This window comes from Sitophilus oryzae, unplaced genomic scaffold (genome assembly GCF_002938485.1).
Source record: "Sitophilus oryzae breed Bouriz unplaced genomic scaffold, Soryzae_2.0 scaffold_576_pilon_pilon, whole genome shotgun sequence".
In the NCBI taxonomy this organism is placed as follows: Eukaryota; Metazoa; Arthropoda; class Insecta; order Coleoptera; family Curculionidae; genus Sitophilus; species Sitophilus oryzae.
The window spans coordinates 1,144,850-1,164,877 of NW_022147169.1; the positions used below are offsets into that span (position 1 = coordinate 1,144,850).

The 20,028-nt window shown below is 32.9% G+C and overlaps 2 protein-coding genes across 6 annotated transcripts in view; one reads left to right on the forward strand and one right to left on the reverse strand.

Moving 5' to 3' along the window:
* Window positions 1–14,778, reverse strand: part of LOC115887500 — a 35,618-nt gene extending 20,840 nt beyond the window's left edge. For 4 of the 5 annotated variants that reach the window (XM_030906962.1, XM_030906959.1, XM_030906961.1 and 1 more), the window contains exon 1: window positions 14,538–14,778. In XM_030906962.1, the coding sequence (XP_030762822.1) occupies window positions 14,538–14,673 (136 nt within the window). In that variant the 5' untranslated portion in view covers window positions 14,674–14,778. Of the gene's footprint in view, window positions 1–8,801; window positions 8,839–14,537 lie in introns of those variants that run through there. The other variant, XM_030906963.1, reaches the window with a different exon arrangement.
* The window catches only part of LOC115887498 (1-phosphatidylinositol 3-phosphate 5-kinase), a 112,281-nt gene continuing 94,428 nt past the window's right edge, over window positions 2,176–20,028 (forward strand). The window contains exon 1 of the mRNA XM_030906957.1: window positions 2,176–2,549. Coding sequence (XP_030762817.1) covers window positions 2,478–2,549 — 72 coding nt within the window. The 5' untranslated portion in view covers window positions 2,176–2,477. The remainder of the gene's footprint in view (window positions 2,550–20,028) is intronic.

Consider the following 20,028-nt stretch of genomic DNA (forward strand, 5'->3'; position numbering starts at 1 on the left):
TATAAATTTAAATAAAGTCTATACACTAATTTCGATTTTGAAAATAGGTACGAACTCTCACTAGAAACTTGCCATGATGATATTAGCCCTCTTGGTTGCCATTTTATTGAAAAATTGCTCTTTATTCAAAATCTGAGCTAGATAGGTATAGGAAACCCTAATATAATTTGAAAGAGCATTTGAATCTGCTTCGATTATTTAAAAAAAATAAAGGGTGTTGTATTTAAAATAACCAAGTTTTTATGTAAAATAAATATTTAAAATAGACCAGCAATTTTTGATACCCCTGTATATATTAAATGAGGCAATCAAATTTTTCAGTAAAGTTTATCTCTCTGGCTTAAAAGTTAGCACAAGAATTAATTCTGAAAAGCAATGTACAGGGTGTTAACAATTTTTTTATTATAGCATGCATATTTAAAACTATTTAAATATCTTAAAAACCAAAGCTTGTAAACATTATTGATTGACATTATTACTTGATTAAATAATCCTTATAATAAATTCCCTATTTTATGTCCAAGGATCCAAATATGAAATAAAATACCGGGTGTTCCATAAGAAAAAAATATAACTTTGGTGTGGATCTTAGTTCTGACATATCCTGTACATTTCAAAATAATTTTAAATTGTCCATATTGCCTTCCTACATATACTTACAAGATATTTTGTTTCTATATCTTTCCGTTTTCGTATAATCAATCGAGGCGAACGAGGTGCGCCACCCTGTATATTAGCTCTTTACTTATATACCCCGATACTGTAGTTGTTTGAACATTGAATATGTACGTACTCCAAAAAGAATTCTAGTTGAATACTCGATCTGTCGATTGTCTAGTGTGTAGTATCGTTGATTGAAGAAATAAGATGCGCCTAGTGAGTAGTATAGTAAAATAATACAATATGAATAGATATTTACTAGCGTGTAACCGCGACTTCGTTCACGTCGAATTAATCATTTGTAATTTTGCAATAAAGCAAAGCAAGAATTTCCATTAACATACAAACTGGATAAAATTTTCTCATATTTGAAATGAGAATGAATTCTCACACATGAGAAAAAACAATATGGCGATATTATTATATAACTTGGTAAAATTTGAGGAGTAGTTTCATCTCGTTGGAATTTGACTTTCGAAAAACCCATTTGCCAAAATTAAGCTTTTTACGTCAAGCAGTTTAAGATGAATCGTGGTTAATCAATTACCCTACTTTTTGGAACACCCTGTATGATTTTTTAAAAAATTTAAAAATATGTAAAAAAAAACAAAATAAATTATGCGTGTCCAAGCGTTTTCCCGAAGGACTAACCATTTTTTAAATAACAAATATTGTAATATTTGAGGGGCGTTTTCACCCTCTTGGAATTTGAGATTCGGGAAACCCCTCCTTATCGAATCTTTACCTTACCACAGTCAACCCGTTTGCCAAAAATCAGCTTTAAACGTCAAGCAGTTTAAGCAGAATCGTGATTACTCAATGGTCATATTTTATGAAACACCCTGTATAAATTTTTCAAAAATCTTAAAATATGTAAAACAACAAAATAAAATACACATTTTTTTCGAAAAACTCACCGGTTTTAAAATAAAAAATATTCTAATATTTGAGGGGTGGTTTCACCCCCTTAGAATTCGAGTTTCGAAAAGTCCCTTCTTATCGAACCTCTACACCTTAAAGTCAATCTGTTTTCCAAAAATCAGTTTTTTACGTCGAGCGCTTTAAGCAGGATCGTGATGACCAGATTTTTCGAAACACCCTGTACACATTTTTAAAAAATCTTAAAATATGTAAAAAAACAAAATAAAATATACGTGTTTAAGCTTTTTTTCGGAAACTTGACCGTTTTTTAAATAAAAAATATTGTAATATTTGAGAGGTTGTTTCACCCCCTTGGAACTGGAATTTCGAAAAATCCCTTCTTATCGAACCTCTACACCCTAAAATCAACCTGTATGCCAAAATTGAGCTTCGTACGTTGAGTTGTTTGAGCAGGATCGTGATTAATCAGTGAGTCAGTCACTTAAGGATTTTATATATTAGTATAGATTAGTATTTACCTGATCAAAAGAGAACACAGCTTACATTCAAATCCAAATACTATGTAACATAACTACAGAATTATTTAACATATTTTTAACGATAACTACAAAAGAAAAATAAACAAAACTGAAGACTAATTTGTTCTTAAAATTAATTTTGTCAAATTATGTGAAGTAGCGAAAATAAATGGTTCATGACTTATGCTGGTTTTAAATCTATTTCAGAACTTATAGCTAGGCTTTGGTCAGAGATTACTTCGAGTCGTCCAGGATTTATTAATGTTGCTTCAGCGTCTGTCACAATTTGGAAGATCTTCCGTTTGACGTGCAGCTGTAACGGCGGTGGAAGCGTTTTCACCGTTGCGGCGATCGAAGAAAAAAATACATCCAAGAGGTCTAAGCTTGACTGCTGCGATACCTGCTGCTGGTAGTTAAATGGCGCCTGCACTGGTGGCGGCTGTACATATCCACGTTGTCGATTCAACTTGCTACAGCCATGAGGACTTGGTAAATCTGATAATTTTAATTCTTTTTTCAAATGAGGATTTAGGAATGTCAGTTCTTTCTCGAATCTAATCGGCCAGATCTTTTTCATGCCTCGATGAATTCTAATTGTCCTCTTCTTTCTGGATTTTCTATAGTTAAGCCGTAGTTTTATCCAAGCTTCTTTACAGAATTCACCTAAAACAAAGATTTGAATACATTCGAGTTGCTCTGTTTACTAGAAGATTTGGCCTGCGGATTTGGCCTGCAGATTTAATCCTCGGACTTGGCCTGTCACGTACCGAAACTGTCGTACTTTGCCCATCATGGCTTAGATTTGGTCTGCCAATTAGAAATTTGCCCGATTAAATATTCTCTTTTCGGACAAAATTCGACGTTTCATAGCAGCTCTTATATTGATCCTATCAAACAAATATCATATAAACTTTTAGTTGCGTCATCGAGGGTGCGATTTTTAAATTAAGTGTTGCCAACCATGGCCAAATTCGCTGCCGTGTTGTCTAAGTGGAATTTAAATTTCCCGCTAGGGATTAAGATGGCAGCTCTGCTGTAAAAATGTCAAGTTGCCGCATTTATTTATTTATTTCCTGACATTGTCATTCATTTTGACACTTTATTTGAGTTTTTTGTTATAAGGTTTGTTCCAACCCCGCTGAGAACCGTTCAGGAACGGTTCCGTTCATGCGGATAGGGCTAAAAATGTTCCAACCTTGATGGGGATAGTTCTCCAACGATTCTCTTTGCGTTCCAACCAATTTTCTGATCGTTATTAGAACGGTTTCGGAACCGTAATTTCGATACTTGCCAACTGTTTGTACTGACATGCGCAGTTAGTAAATTTTATCAGCTGATTGACATTTGGGCCGGAGCGTTTGCTTGTTTTGTGGATTTGTTTGGAGTTTAATGGGTTTTAGTGTTTAGAATTCTTTCTATACTTAGAAATTGTCTATTTAATTTAGCTAGGGTTTAACATTTTACAGTTCACACTTTTCAACAAAAAAAAGAGAATAGTAAACCAAGTGAAACTTACCAAAATTATGGTCTGTGTCCATTATTTATTAATGTAAGTAGTAATTTACCACTGTTCTATACAATTAATAAGGATATCTGTGAAGAATATTATTAAGGTTTGTTTTGTTTACATCTTACATCAAACAAAAAGTGAGGATATTTTAACCGGTGTTTTGACAAGACAAATTAAAAACGGTTCCGAAACTGTTCCAACCGATTGTGAATCTAGAATCGTTCAAAAACAGTGCCGAGTTAACGCATGCGGATAAGACTAGTCCCAATGATTTCAGAACGGTTCCAGAACCGTTCTAAAACTTGGGGTTGGAACAAAGCTTATGAGTTTTTGATTTAAATAAAAGTGTTGTGATACTTTAAGCTTAAAAATGTTTACTAGCAGACCCTGCAGTCGAACATTGTCTTTTTAGTGCGAAGTGTACCAAATATAGCCGTAAAAAACTCATTGCAACTTTATTAGAATATTACGACAAAGCGGTAGTAATGGCCCTTTTATCCATAAGTGCTGTTAAGAAGGTGCTTTTTGTTGATATAAATAATAACTGTTTATATATTTATAATTAATTTATTTTTGTTTTCTAAAACATTTTGATTAGAAGAAAATACATATATAAAAGTGGGCAACGCTGTGCCGGTCAAGCATAATCACGTGACTAAAAGTTTATTTGGTATGAACTGTAGATAAAGATCTGCGTGCTTCATGGACTTCGAAAAGGCCTTTGATTCTTTGATAGAGTCCAGCATGACAAACTCATCTCGATTTTACAGGAATCAGGAATAGACGATAGAGATACAGATATTATAGCAAAACTTTATTGTCAACAAAAGGCCGTGGTTCGAGTCGAAAACGAAACTTCAGAAAAGTTTAGTGTAAGGAGGGGAGTGCGACAGGGCTGTATATTGTCGTTTCTGCTATTCAATGTGTACTCGGAACATCTATTTAGAGAGGCACTGGATGGCACAGAGGATGGGCTGGTAATAAACGGAGAAATAATAAACAATTTGAGATATGCAGATGATACCGTTCTGTTGGCCGATACCGCTGAAGGTCTCCAAAGGCTTATAGATCATGTGGCGAATATATGCAGCAGATACGGAATGAGGATGAACTGCAAGAAGACTCAAACGTTGATCATTATCAAGAACTACATCAACAACTTTTAGTTCACTGCTAACAACATCGTTCTCCAAACGGCCGAGACAGTTGCACACCTGGGCTGCACCCTGACTAAAGACTGGGACCACTCTCGCGAAATAAAACACCGAATCGAAATCGCGAGAGGGACATTTAACAAAATGCGAAATATACTTTGCAACCTGTCCCTCAACGTCCGCACTAGAATCAGAATCCTGAGATGCTACGTGCTCTCAACCCTTCTGTATGGAGCAGAGGCGTGGACCCTTAAGCCGCGTACTCACTGGCGAACTGCAACTGTAACTGCAACCGTTGCTGCAACAGAATTGTCGCGAAGGTATGCACGTTTCTCTTCTCGCGAACCTCTCGAGCCGCAGTGTTTGCACAGAACTCGCGAGCACAATATCTCATTAAAGAACCAATTACTGTCCAAGCATCTGCTTTTAAATGTCTCTTGTAATAGTCTTTATTTTTGGATCCCATATTATAGGCATGTTTTTGTACTTTTCAATTAGCGCCAAAACCTTTTCTTCGTCCCACGTACTCATATTTTTGTTGGTGGCGAGACTATTGGACGTACACACTGGCGAACGTCCCAAATAGACGTCCACGAACCAACCGAGAATCTCTTCGTGTTCGTCCTGAAAACCGACAACTGGCGGCTCGCTGCGAGCTGTTCGAAGCTGGCTCGCGAACCTGGGCTCGCGAACCTGGTTCGCAACGCGTCCACACTATAGAATTTGGTTACCGCAACGGTTGCAGTTACAGTTGCAGTTCGCCAGTAAGTACGCGGCTTTACAGACGCATCATGCAAGCATGTGGAGGCATTTGAGATGTGGTGCTATCGGCGCATGCTTAGGATTTCGTGGGTGCATCGCGTGTCAAATTAAACTGTACTACACCGCATCAACAAGGAGTTGGAGTTTCTGTTGAATGTCAAACGCAGAAAACTGGAATACTTCGGACACATCATGCGGAACGAGAAATACCGCCTACTCCAACTCATACTGCAAGGGAAAATAGAAGACAGAAGATCAGCGGGACGCAGACGAATATCGTGGCTGCGAAATCTACGAACATGGACCGGAATGACATCAACAGCTTTGTTCAGAACGGCAGTGAACAAAGTAATATGGATCAATGTGATAGCCAACATCCAAAGAGGATAGGGACTTTAAGAGGAAGTAGATAAATGTTTATGGAATAAAAACTGCCCTATTCTCGCGTAGAGAGATAAAACGTTACAAGTATGCGGACTTATAGTTTTTTAGATCAAACTAATCGGACAGATAAAGTATGTGGAGGTGGCATGTGACAGGCTTGGACCGCTATAGACTTGGCCTCCAAACAAAAACAAATATTTTATCTACAGGCCAAATCTTCAGCTTGGTCTTTCGATTTTTGGCTTATTATAAAGTACAAACGATAGAATTAATTAGAAAAAGTAAGTAATTGAGCGCAATCTAATAAAGAGAAAAGTTATTGTTATGACAAATGACTAAAGATCTTCGAAATTGTTTGTAGTTTTATGTAGCAGCAGAAAAACTCAATGAATATTTCTTGAAATTAGTGAAGGAAGCAAAATTTGGAAATTAACATAGTTTGACATCTAGATCATATATTATACTTAGGTGGATAAGTAAATCACTATGGAAACTGTCGCAAACATATCAACGACTTCCATTTATCTTCTTTTTTTGTTGCAGACGCGGTGCTTCTACTTATCTATCCTTGTCGAGGACCTATCAAGCACGCGCCAAATTTAAACATTAGTGTTAAAAACTTAATTTGTAAAATACATATATTTGAACAATAGATTGAATGTTTACTGTCACAAAAATTAAATTATATAAAAAATACATTTAGCCACTCCGTACGAATATCAATATTCTTAGGAAATCTAACCAGAAAGTACCTATGCATGTGGTTTAATATAAATAAAAAAACAACTGAATACTTTACTTGCCTATCAAAAGATAATTCGGGGACCTTTATATTAGAACTTCAACACACATATAATTGCGCAAACTTAAAATTAACTTCTCACTGAACACACTTGCATCCTTGGCTATATAAAAGCGGTCGATAAAAGAGTAATTAATACAATTTTTAAAATAAAAAACGCAAAAAAACAAGCGTCGTTACACAATGAAAATATGATTATGACAAGAATATGACAATATGATGACAATGAAAAGTTGGTTTTCATAACAATGTATATTTGTACTTTCTAAACCGTATAAAATTGTGATTATTTTGGAAATACGTGCAATTTGTAATGCGCATGCGCAAAGTAAGGTTCTCGGACAAGACAAACCTAATAAAGAAGGTTTGAAAATGGCATGTCGTGATGTTGGAAACATATTTTTGTTGCTAAACTTATGGCGTTGATTTATCCACGTAAATATTATGTGATCTAGGGTTTGACATAATGTATTTTGCTGTATATAAACTACAAACCATGAAATTAATTGTGGTAAATTCAATTTTCTAGATACAAAAATTTTCGTAAAAAAATTCTAAATTCAATACTAAGACGCGCACTGAATCGACTCCGGCCACTGTCCGGGTAAGTGCTGTTTCACAGGGAACGGACAGACCGCGCGGACCGTCCTCGCTAATCGTGTGTATTTTTAAGGCCCGACGGAGTACTAAATCATCCGAACGGGTCATAAAATACTGTCGCTTTTCGCTTTGAGTCAGTTCAAATCAAATATAAAACACTAGAATCGCCGCACTAGAGTATCTTCACAAAACGTGCTTGCAATATCCCACCGTACAGAGCTGAATACATAGCAGAAAATACGGTGTCATATTTTTTGAGCCGAACGGTTTGGAGAAACACACACTGATTTGCAAGTACATACATACACGCTTTTTGTGGTAGAGGTGTGTAGTTCGTGAACGAACTAGTTCCAATGAACTATTCCGACCCCGGAATGAAAGGAACTAGTTCCCGGTCTCTCAAAGAACTAGTTCCACAGGATCCTTTAGTAGCCCGATGCTAGGCGGGAGTGGAAAGTACCAGCCGTATGTTACCGGCCCCGGACCGAAAGGGCTGAGAGGAACTAGAGGAACTAATTAAAAAACTAGTTCACCGTAATCTATTCAGTCGACAGATCCGAGATATAAAACAAGGCAACGGATTCGGCCTTATCTATTGCCACAGCCGGCTTAATTACCATAGAAAATTGTCGTCTTGTTCTTTGAATATTTTATGGAAATGTTTCACTTTAGGCCCCTAAAATTAAGAAATATCTTAAAAAACAAAGTAGATATTCTGAATTTTTAGACAAAAACAAAAACCTTGATGCGACGAAAAATACAATTATTCGAAAATTTTCGTATTATTTGCTTCAATTGATTTGTGATATAGTTTTTAAACTCTCATTTGAGTTTCTTTTCTATTTTTTTAATCTGCAATAAAACTTACCTGTTTTTAACATACGCATTTACACCGTCTTGTTATATTTCGTACATTATAAAAATTATACAGATCATACTGTGAATAGTTCTCGACAACGAAACCCATTAGCAAGCAACGGAGATGTTAATGTTAATCGGGAACTATTGTGAACTAAAGACCTAGTTCAAGGTTCAAGGAACTAGAACTAAGGAACTAGTTCCTCCCAAAAAACTAGAATTGCCCCACCTCTATTTTCCAAAAAAAAAATTCTAAAAATATATACCTTTATAACTACATTTCTTTTGTGTAATTTTTTGAAAGATTGCTATTATACAGGGTGGTCCGAATTGTATTCGAGAAACTTCGGCACCATATTTTACAGCAGTGGCGGCTTAACCATGAGGTCAAATGGTCAATGCCCCCCAATAAAAATTATAATTAACATGTACTTTGCCTACTGGTAAATAATGGAAAATCCAAAACAAAATAGTAAAGTATCTACTACTACTCTTAAATATCTACCACAATAATGAACTAATTTTGTGCATATTTTGAGTAAAACCTTTTCTTAATTTATACGTATATTTTTAAAACAATTCCTGCATATTTCCCCTAATTATTATATAAGTAATATGTCTAATACCTTAATTATGATATACTTTAATATCCTATACTATATAACACATACCTTCCTTCATTTTTTGGGCACTTGAAGAACGATATATTGTCCGTCTCTCTACTTTCACAACCATCCACTGAACAAATATTCCTAGACGACATTTTATTCACAATTGGAACAAACCAACTAAAACACTATTTTATTGGTTCGCCCTATGCGTAGGACCGAAAAACAAAACAAAATAAACTTGGATTAGTCGAGCAACAGATGTAGACTGGCAGTGGTACAAAGAATATACTCACGATACACATAAACTATAAAATATATAAAAATAAACTGTGATACATAATAATATTTGACATTAGTTCTCAAGTTAGCATTAGTTTCATAGCTTCATTAAAAAAATTGATGTGCCGCAACTTTATTACCGACCCTGTATACTTAAATTTACTAGTAGTTAATAAGGATTTAAAACCCATTACAACAGTATCACAGTTTCGGCAGAATGGCAACATTAAATGAAACTAAACATATCGTAATTAATTAAATCAAATTGTTTAAGTGATATTTTCAAAAATCAATAAATCGGAAACTGTTGGTTTGAGGTACATTGTGTGTATTTTGATTTTTACTTAAAATTGAAGGAAGAATTGAAATATGCAGTAATATACAGGGGGTTCTATTTTAAAAAAATGAAACTTTGATGTGCCACGACTTTATGACCGACCCTGTATACTTAAATTTATTACTCGCTGATAGATATTTAAAAATCCTATAACTTTTGTATATAACTTTTTGCGGTACCTCCTATATTTTACTTAATAATCGACCGTTTCCATTTCCATACATAACAGCGACCCTGTATATTTATATTCTGGAAAAACACCCCTGCGCTATTCAGTAAGTTATCTATAATAAAGTGACTATTTTTAACAAATTTGAAGATTTTAGAACACATTTATTCAAAAAGAAGTTTTAAATTAGAAATTTTTCATAATTGCTGAATGTCCAGCAAATTGCATTGGGTCGGTCCACTGTGCGGCGCACAGTGACGCAGAAGTTCCCAATAGCGGCAAAAAATCAAAATATCAGAAGTATTTTTTTTAATTATAATTTCACTCGTATACTTTCTAATAGTCCATATTTTAAGAATCGTGAAGATTTTTGAATAAAAACGGGCCCATTATTAATCCCTGATAAGAAATGTTGAAGCTTATAAGATTATATTAGCTGAAGCTAAAATATTTTGATTAAATAAAATTAGTGCGTTTAACGTTGATGATAAATTAGCTAAAAACTGATGGTACTCTGAGAAAGTAATTTTAGTTTTGACTTCCCTGGTAGCATAAAAAAATTCAATAAAGACTTTGATGTAATTAAGGACTGAATAATCTAAAATCACATTATAGGTAAGCTAATACAAAATGCTCCAAATTGCTCCAAAAAAATATGATGTAGGTTACAATTATTAGCCTTTTTTCTTCATAACTACGAAGTTTCATGGCCAACCTTAACCCACAAATACCCTATAGGTTGCCTAACTCTCCCGAAAACCATGATTTAGTTTCTCAAAATTACGTATGACAGTATATTACTGGGTGTTTCTTAGATGCTGTAAAATATTGTTGTTGATTATTTTTAATTAGTTTTAGAAAGGAAACTGTAATATATTTTCTCTTATTCAATTTAATTTTCGATATACAAGGTATTCAAATTTAAAAATAATTCTTTAATGTGTAATTTTAACCAGCTTTTCCCAGTTAAGCCTAAGTTTTTATTCGTTTTCGTGCTTATATGACATTAAATTTAATATTATTAGAAATCTCATTAATTTTGAATAATTATTGTTAATATAAACTACAAAGATGTGTCAATGTGTCTATGATGCATCAACATTCAGCCAACAACTTGTATCAAGAATGTCATGCACCTTCTACTAATTTTCTCGGATATAGTAAGACATCATCAAGACTTCTTCTGTCAAGTAAAATAGAACAGCATTCTGAGGCTCTAAAGCGTATTATAGATTAAATTATTTTATTTTTTTATACGTTTGCTTAATCCATCTTAAATATATTATCCATCTTATCTAGAAGCTTTAGGATAATTTTTAATTTCTTTTTCTTGCGTATTAAGTTCTTGTAACTAAGTTCTAATTATAATCTAAGTACACTATTTTTACCACAGATAATTTCAGATATTTCTAAATTATAGAACATTTAAAAATATAACTAAAATTAAATGGTTGTAAGTGAACTGTTTACATCTAATGCGAAAAGAGCGCTAAGTCTTTTAGATGTTTTAGTGTTACTTTCTTTAATAGCTACATAAAACATAACATAAAATATACAGATGTACCGTATGATCGAAAAAAAAACGGCGTCCAGTTGGCTGGGAAATGACGATCAATGGCATTTCCCATATAAATTTACATATAAAATGACAGCGATCTTCATTTCATAGCCACCGTTGACGCCGTTTTTTCTCGATCATACGGTATTTAGTTTCTTTTTTTTTTCATGGATAAGAATATAAATATATTTTTTAAGTTGAATTTAAGTAATACTTATTAGCAATTAGTTCTGAAAAAAAGATTAATTATATTAAAAACGAAATGATAATTCTATTGTAAGGGGCTGAAAATAAAACCCTATATATTATTTATGTGTTTACACAAACTTTTTTTGATTTTTTAAACTTTACAAAGAATAGAGTGTTAAATTAATATGCTATTAAAGACAAAATAATATGATTACATATTTTACAACACATTTTTTATTTTTTACAGCCAATTTAAGTACACTCTGTATAAATAATTCAATTTTTTGAATTCAAAACATTACTTATATACTTAGAAAACAAAAATAACTTTAAAAAATGTATTAGTAAGTTGAGAAATTATTTTTTGCCACTTTTCGCGTTTCCGGCATTACTGTGCGGCGCCGGCGCGGCGCCGGCGTTCCGAATCAGTCCACGGGTTACATTTATTTCTATGTAGCTGTGTATACCAAAACCATCGTAACCAGAACCATCAGTCAATAGATCTTTAAAAGCAAATACATTTAAATTTACATATACCGCGGCCTCCCCATAAGAGCAATGAGAGAATTTATGTCCCAGGATTGAAGGACAGAAGATCGAGTTTGACATAAGTCCATCCTTGTTCAGTAGCTGGATGTAATGCACATGCGCCGAAATGCTACTTTTCTATTGGCCGAATGGTGTCGAGATGGGTTATCGATTTATTTTTGGACGCGTCGTCGGCGTGGATTTTGTTTTCAGTTTGACTTGGGCAGTCGCCATTAGTGTCATTAGTGTTTTCTCTAACTTTCTGTGTTTTCCACGTGTACTGTGTTTTCGTTTGTATTTTATCTTTGTGCGTTTATTGACAATTTTGTGATTTAGTTTTAAAGACTTTTGCTGTAGTTTAATTAATAGAACAATGGGAATGGGCTACTGCTTCTTGTGTGGTAGAAGCCAACTAACCAAATTAATAATAGAAATTTTTCTCGATGTTCGTTTGTATCATGAAAGCAAAATCAGAAATGAAAGGGATGTTAATATAAGACAAAAATATACTAAACTAATTTTATTCAAAAATCAATAATTGTTAAAAGCATTATATTTAGTCTTACTATTTTAAAATAAAAAAGACATTATAATGTAAAGACTAAAAATAGAGACTACATAAGGCTAATTATAATGCTTACACAGTTACACACAAACTGTCTTATTGTAAATTATTATTGTTTTTTTTTCATAATATAAAAGAGTATTTACAATGCAACAATGTAAATAATTATATTTTTTGTATCTAGCTTGATTTATGTATAAACTTAATATGTACATACTTTTAGTTATATTTGTTTAATAAAAAATATGTTAATAATAAAGAATTACTTTTGTTTCATTTTAAACCAGGACTGATGTTGATTATTGATCATAAATACATGGGCAGTAAAAGAAACAATAGACAGTAAAAAATGTACTGTTATACTTTGTTTTGCTGCAATTTTTAAGTCGAGTGAAATAGATATGCAATTTGTAATACTAAGTTCTTAAGACAGTTCCTTAATTGAGGTTTTACTAAATTATTTTTTGAATTTTAAAAAAAGTGAAATAGATATGCAATTTGTACTACGAAGTTTTTAAGACAATTTCTTAATAATTGTGGTTTTACTAAATTATTTTTTGAATTTAAAAAAAAAATATCGTACCTGTCACTTTTTTTCATTCGTTTTATTTAATAATAATTGTCTAACACAACAAAGTCTACTTAGAACGATATGATATAAATATAAATGAGTTCATTAAAAAATGGTCTGATTAAAATTAGTACCTAAATAAGCAAAAATTATCCCCTCATAAAACAAGAAATTAAGGAGTTCAGTAAAAGGATTGCAACTATATATTTTATTCAGTAAATTTTCATAATAGTAAGTATAAAAGCACAATCTCTAAAACGACAATATGAATAATGTATATTAAGATTTAACTCGAGTTTCAGTGAAAAAACTATATTGATATTAAAATATTTTAATACCTTCAGAATACTAATTACATACCATAAAATAGGAGTTTTTACGATGCGGAAGCCTATCTAGAAAAAGAATTTTAGAAATCAGCAATGGGATTCTGTAAGCTCTGTAGCAAGAAATTTCCTATCGAGCCTATGCTATTTGTATACGATTGATGAGTCACTAGACAGGGAAATGTTTACAGAATCGCACTGCAGATACCTATTACGCTACTAGGAGCCCCCCATTGTGAGACAGATATAAAATAATTTTTATATACCTATTCCATAGCCTATTTTTTTAAATGTCTGTAATATTTATAATAAACTTATTTTAACGAGTAGAAGTATTGCACCAGCATCAAAATTAACACTACTTGTAAAAAACTGTTGCTCCTTGAGTTTGTAATAGATATAAACAAAATAAACATTCGAAAATAACTAAATCGAAGATATCTGAAAACTTTTGGTTGAAAAAGTGTTTTGCCATAACATGTTGGATACGATTAAAATATCTCAATTGATAAATATGCGCATAATGTTACATTATCAAACTTATTTGATTTCAGAATATTTAACAAAAAACTTCCAATTTTTCGAAAGATTTAATTCAATTATCAGAACGTCTTTAACCTCAACTTAAAATAAATAAAACCAAAACAAAACATATCATATGATTTGGAACTGTCCAATCAAAGTGCTTACAGATCGAGCAAGCGCAGAAAACCTCCTCCCGAACAAGGATAGACTTATGTAGGAAATGCATTGACATTCTATAGCCATCCTTCAACATCGGGACAGGAATTTAAGCGGTACTCTCCGTATATTTTATTAAAACGTATTTGTTTAAAAGTGTCTTTATGGAGTGGACCAGCCGGAGTCGATTCGATGCGCTGTGCGCGTCCGCCTCGAACTTTATAGGCGGTAGTTGCCGGATGGCTCGGCTGAGCGATTTGTGGCAATGTGGCAATTCGTGCCGATTCGGGTATGTGTCTGTTGTTCAAGTATGACGCCGCAGACGCCGTAGCATGTTTATATCGTCGTTAAGGCAACGTGTAGGTACTTTTACTACATAATTTAAGGAACAGTTCAAACATTATTTCCCTTTGTCAGAGTAAGTGTGGGTTTACATGTATCCGTAATGCATCGTCCGTCATTAATTTTATTGGTTTATTTAAAAAATTACAGCTCATACTTACATATTATGACTGAAGTGATGGAACGACGCATTACGGATGCATATATACTCGCCTTAATTGAAATAAAATAAATGTTTATAATAAACTTACTGGTTTCCCCAATCTCCTGTGATATTATCTGCCATATTTCTTCCTTTCTTTGGTGGTTATTGTAATTCTTGTCCTTCTCATCGTATAACGCTCTGTAACTTTGAACCTGCGCTATCAACGTCTCGTGAAAACCCATTTTCTCACAAGCCGCCTCGTCGTAACGTACACCAAACAAGCCGCAGTGGAACTTGGAACTAGCAAAATTCCGACGATACGATGCCGACGCGACGCATCGGCAATCTCCGACGTCTCCGACTCCGATCCCTCGATACAAGACTAGCGTCTACGTCCCTATAGTCTACTTGGGCACCCAACAATGTTGTCAAGTACTAGATCTTAATTTTCACTCCATTTTATTCAAAGTGAATGTTAAGTCAAATCATCTAGAAATATATTTACTATTTTTTTTAATTCAATTATTATATATTGTTTATAAAAATATAAGATATATTAGTAATAATTACTTTTTATTACTTATTATATATTACTTTTAAGCAGGGCTGGAAAAAATCATTTTAGTAATTTTAACGCCTAGGCATAAAAGTAAAGCACTTTAAAAATCGGTCCAACAATTAAATTGATGAATAGATATTTTTATATAGTTTTATAACATTTACAATTATTTTTCGATTTATTATCTGTTATAGAAATATTTTTTATAGTTTTCTAGGACACATATTTTTATAACTTTACATAATATACAGTTATTTTTTGATTTATAATAAAGTTTCAATAAAACTATTTTTTTTTCTGATTTAAATCACATGATTAAAATTAAAAAAATCACTTGATTTAAATCATGCCAACCCTGCTTTCAAGTATTAAATTTACATTTTCACTGAATTTTATTCAGAGTGACAATGTGACATTAAAGAAACCATCTGAAATGATAGTCAAAGCAAAAATGCTGATGAATTATTATGTGCAAAAATGCGTTAATACTAACTTATCTAAAATAATAAAAGTCAATGTATAAACAATGTAGTTTAATTTTTTTAATAATTTTTATTTTGGTTCAGATGGTTTAATAAGTTTTCTGGGGTTTATCAAAAGGATTACCCAAGCTTCTTTTTGTGCTAAAAACTTTTCTTTTTGAATAATACCGTATGATCGAAAAAAAGGGCGTCGTTTGGCTTCGAAATGAATATCCATGATATTCCCCATATAATTTTACATACAAAATGACAGCGATCTTCATTTCATAACCATCGCTGACGCATTTTTTTAGGCGATATTGTATTTTTGTTGCCAGCCTCTTTTGGTTCTTTATTAAGCTGGTATAATATCTATACTTACATTAGAATATAATATCTATACTTACATCGAGAAATTCAATTACCTTGTGCCACCTGTGCATGTGATTTTAAATGCCTTGTTAAACTCTTTGTACTAAAATTTTTGATACAGAATTCGCTGGAAAATGCAACATTTTAGTTTTGCTAAAGTAAAGTCTAAGTCAAGGTGCTATTTCTTTTATATCTGGTTAGGATAAAATTTTTTAATATGTTTCCGAAGAACTTATTTTTGCTTTATTTAGTATTCTGATAACTATTAATATAATTATACCTAATACCTAATCTGTGCTATTAAGAACGTTCTAACACAATAAACTAAATAACAATCAAACTTTGAAATAAACCGTAAAAATACATTTCTTTAGCTAACAATTGAAAATCATGAAATTAAGGGACAACAAACGGCAACATTGTTGGGTGCTCGAGTGCACTAGTGGGACATAGACCGCTGGTGATCGCCGTGACCCCGGCAGGTTAGACACTGGTAACTCCGATCCGAACAGCACATGCGTCTGTAACGGGACGCGTCGGCCGGCTTTTGCCTCTCCGTTTCCTGAATTGGCGCGGGATTTTCAAAATGCGATGTCTACTGCCTGCCGCACGTTGTGAGTTGTATTTTGTCCGATCCGTACCAACCGTCCGTCCGATGCCGTTGGACATTGGTAATTTTGTGATGACGTCATATTTTCAATCATGGCGAGATTTGTTAATTACGTATTCAAGGGTATCACACAAGAAATTTCATAATATTATTTAGTTCTTTAATATTTTATTTATATTTTACACCTTAAAAATCATATAATAAAGAATTAATAAGTTCTAGAAATATGATTTTAAAGATAAACCATTTTACAGTAAATGCGGTTTATGAATGACTTGTTATCACTAATTACATGTACGCTTCTTATACTTACCGTATATATAGAAAAAAACGGCATCAAATATACCTGGGGAATGACAATGATACGATGACGGCGATAATTTTGGCGAAGTTAATCTCTAGACGTCATCTACTAAAAACTGACACAAACCTTTTCAAAAATTAAGACTGATTATAGAAAGATTGAAAAAAGATACAACAACGTCCAGACACACAAATCTATATCGAAAAAAATATTCTATATCGAATTTTAAACTACGTCACCATTTAAAAATCATTTTTACCCAATATAAAAATAAATTAGAACATTTTTAAGCCGACGGGCAGTCAGAGTTATTAAAAAATAAAGAAAAGTACGGGTCAAGTAAACGACGTCTAGAGCTTGACCTCGCCAAAATTATTATCGATCCTCAGCCGTCTTTGACACCGTTTTTTTTCGATGATACGGTATTACTCTATGATGCTTAAGCTTTCCTCTTATTCTTGTCTCGGTATAATTCAGATACATACTGTCACTGTGAAGAGTTCGATCGACGATGAATGAAAGATAATTGTTTTAATATAATATAAAATATTATATTAATAATATTTGGGATAATTGTTTTGAGTAGTGTATTTGCGGGTTTCAATTTAAGCAACCAGTGTATTACTATAGCTGTGATTTGCGACTTTGTTGCGATTTACAGTTTTGCTGCGATTGTGATATTGTAAACTGGAACCGTGATTGCAAGTTTGAATTTTTAGGAGTTGTGATTTGCGATATTGTTGCGAATGTAATTTTGTGGTCTATTGAAGCATTTTATAGTAAACTGCGAATGAATTTTCTCTCCGATATTATTTATTCATAGAAAAGGTATTTTTTCTAGGGCCACAGTATATTATTATAATATACCGGGTGTTTCTCAAGAGTGGTTCACCCCTATAATTCTTTTTTTTTTGATAAAAAGAAAACAGATTTGGTATCTTATATGACATGAATTAGGATTGACTGACGTATTCAATTGTTTTCGGCCAGTTTCTGTTTCACCGGAAATGACTACAAACTTTTGATTTTTGGTTTGGTGACAAGTTTGATATGAAGTGACACTCTGAATAAAATGGTATACAGGGTGGGTCAATGGAAACTTTCCACCCCAATTTTTCTCGTTTAAAATTAAAATTTGGAAAAACGCTCGGACACGTCGATTTAGTTTTCGAGGGGGAAATAAAAATATCATAAAATCACTTTCACACCTACAACCCCCAAAGCGGGGGCGGTGCCACCCCTATATTCTTAAATGGAAAGGGGGGCCGAGTGATACCTCATGTGAAAGGTCTTTCAATTCCCTTTCTGATGATATAAGATATCATATACTACGTACTTTCGTTCAGTAGTTTTAGAGATTTATTCATTTAAACTAGATTTTAATTTATCAGCTAAGTGGTGAAAAAAATCGGTTTCTATTTTTTTTCTCTCTCTGTATGTATTTTTTTGGCAAACTGTGTATACTAAAAATTAAGCTTTTAATTAAAAAAGCTTAAATTTTTTTTTTATTTTTTAAAATTTCTAAAAATTTTCCCGGCCAAAATTGAGCTTTTTTCACTTATTCCGAATAGAAAGATTTTTGGGCGTGGATCGATGCAGATTGATTAGTTAAAATTTTTAGTACACACAGTTTGCCAAAAAAATACATACAGAGAGAGAAAAAAAATAAAAACCGATTTTTTCACCACTTAGCTGATAAATTAAAATCTACTTTAAATCAATAAATCTCTAAAACTACTGAACGAAAGTACATAATATCTTATATCATTAGAAAGGGAATTGAAAGACCTTTCACATGCGGTATCACTCGGCCCCCTTTCCATTTAAGAATATAGGGGTGGCGTCGCCCCCGCCTTGGGGGTTGTAGGTGTGAAAGTGATTTTATGATATTTTTACTTCCCCCTCGAAAACTAAATCGACGTGGGCGAGCGTTTTTCCAAATTTTAATTTTAAAGGAGAAAAATTGGGGTGGAAATGTTATGGCTTTGTTAAAAACACTAGTTTTTAATCAAGATGCCTTGGAAAGATATTGTTTTTCGCGTCTTGTCCCAGCCAGTTAAAAAGTGCCCAAATCGTATTTTTAATCATATCTCAATTTTTTCAAATGGAACGAGGGTGGCTCATTATTGGCATATTTAGAAAAAGCAGTTGTTTACGAATAATTTGGTTTGGTAAATATTAAAATCCCAATCGCAGATTGCAATCGCTGCGATTTAAAAATCGGAATCGCAGTTTTGCTCATCTCTAGATTATAATACTAATTATGGATAATTAGGAGGAAAAAGGCAGCCAAAATTGGGAGAGAAATAAAACAAGTTCATTTATTATAAAATCGTCTTCACAATCATTTATTATTATACTAATCAGAAAAACAGTCTCTATGCAAATTTAACAAGTTAATAGGGAATGTACGAAGATAAATAATATAAATACGATATATTACTAAAATGTACACAGCTGCAAAACGTCATCTTAACCTAATGCAAGTCAAATACTTGATAAATCCTATGACAAAAAGCACTTGCGGTAAGGATTTTACAGTCCAAAGTGTTTGGTTCGGTTGCCAAATAAGTACAATTTTATTAATTAAAATACTATACGAAAACAATTACATTAAAAAATCAAATATAATTTACCACCTATTCAAATTCTGTGATAAACACATACAGGGTGGCCCATCGAAAACGTTCCGCAAGGCATAACGGCTAGGATATTCTTTTTTCAAAAAATCCAAAAACACGTCAATTTTGTTTGTGAGGGGGACAACTTTTGACTCAACTTTGCATTGCATGTCCTCATATTCTTTAGTCAATGGTGAAAACCGAGTCCCATAGAATTTTTACGTATATTTCAGTAGCGTAACTGGAAGCTATTATTCCTAAATATGGCCTTAACATTATTTTTTTTAATTAATTTATTTAAATATTGTTTAATGACGACATCCAGCGAAAAACTAGTTACGTCACTGGATTTTACGGAAAAAACTCTACTGGGCACATTGTTCGTCAGTTATAAGATAACCAAGGGAGTCGAAAAATACAACATTTTCAAAATGGCCCTGTATTTCGGAAACCAAGGGGGCTAGAACAAATCTGTGTGTAGCAAATCTAGCATCATAAAAAGTCGCTCAGTGATTTGAAAACCTTTGTATCTTTGTACCGTAGAAAACGAACAAAAATGGGACACCCTGTACAGAACTTTTCCAATACCATCCAACTTTGAAAGTATTAATTTCGTTATATATTATATTTCGTTATATAGAATTTGAACAGATTTACATCAATTTTAACA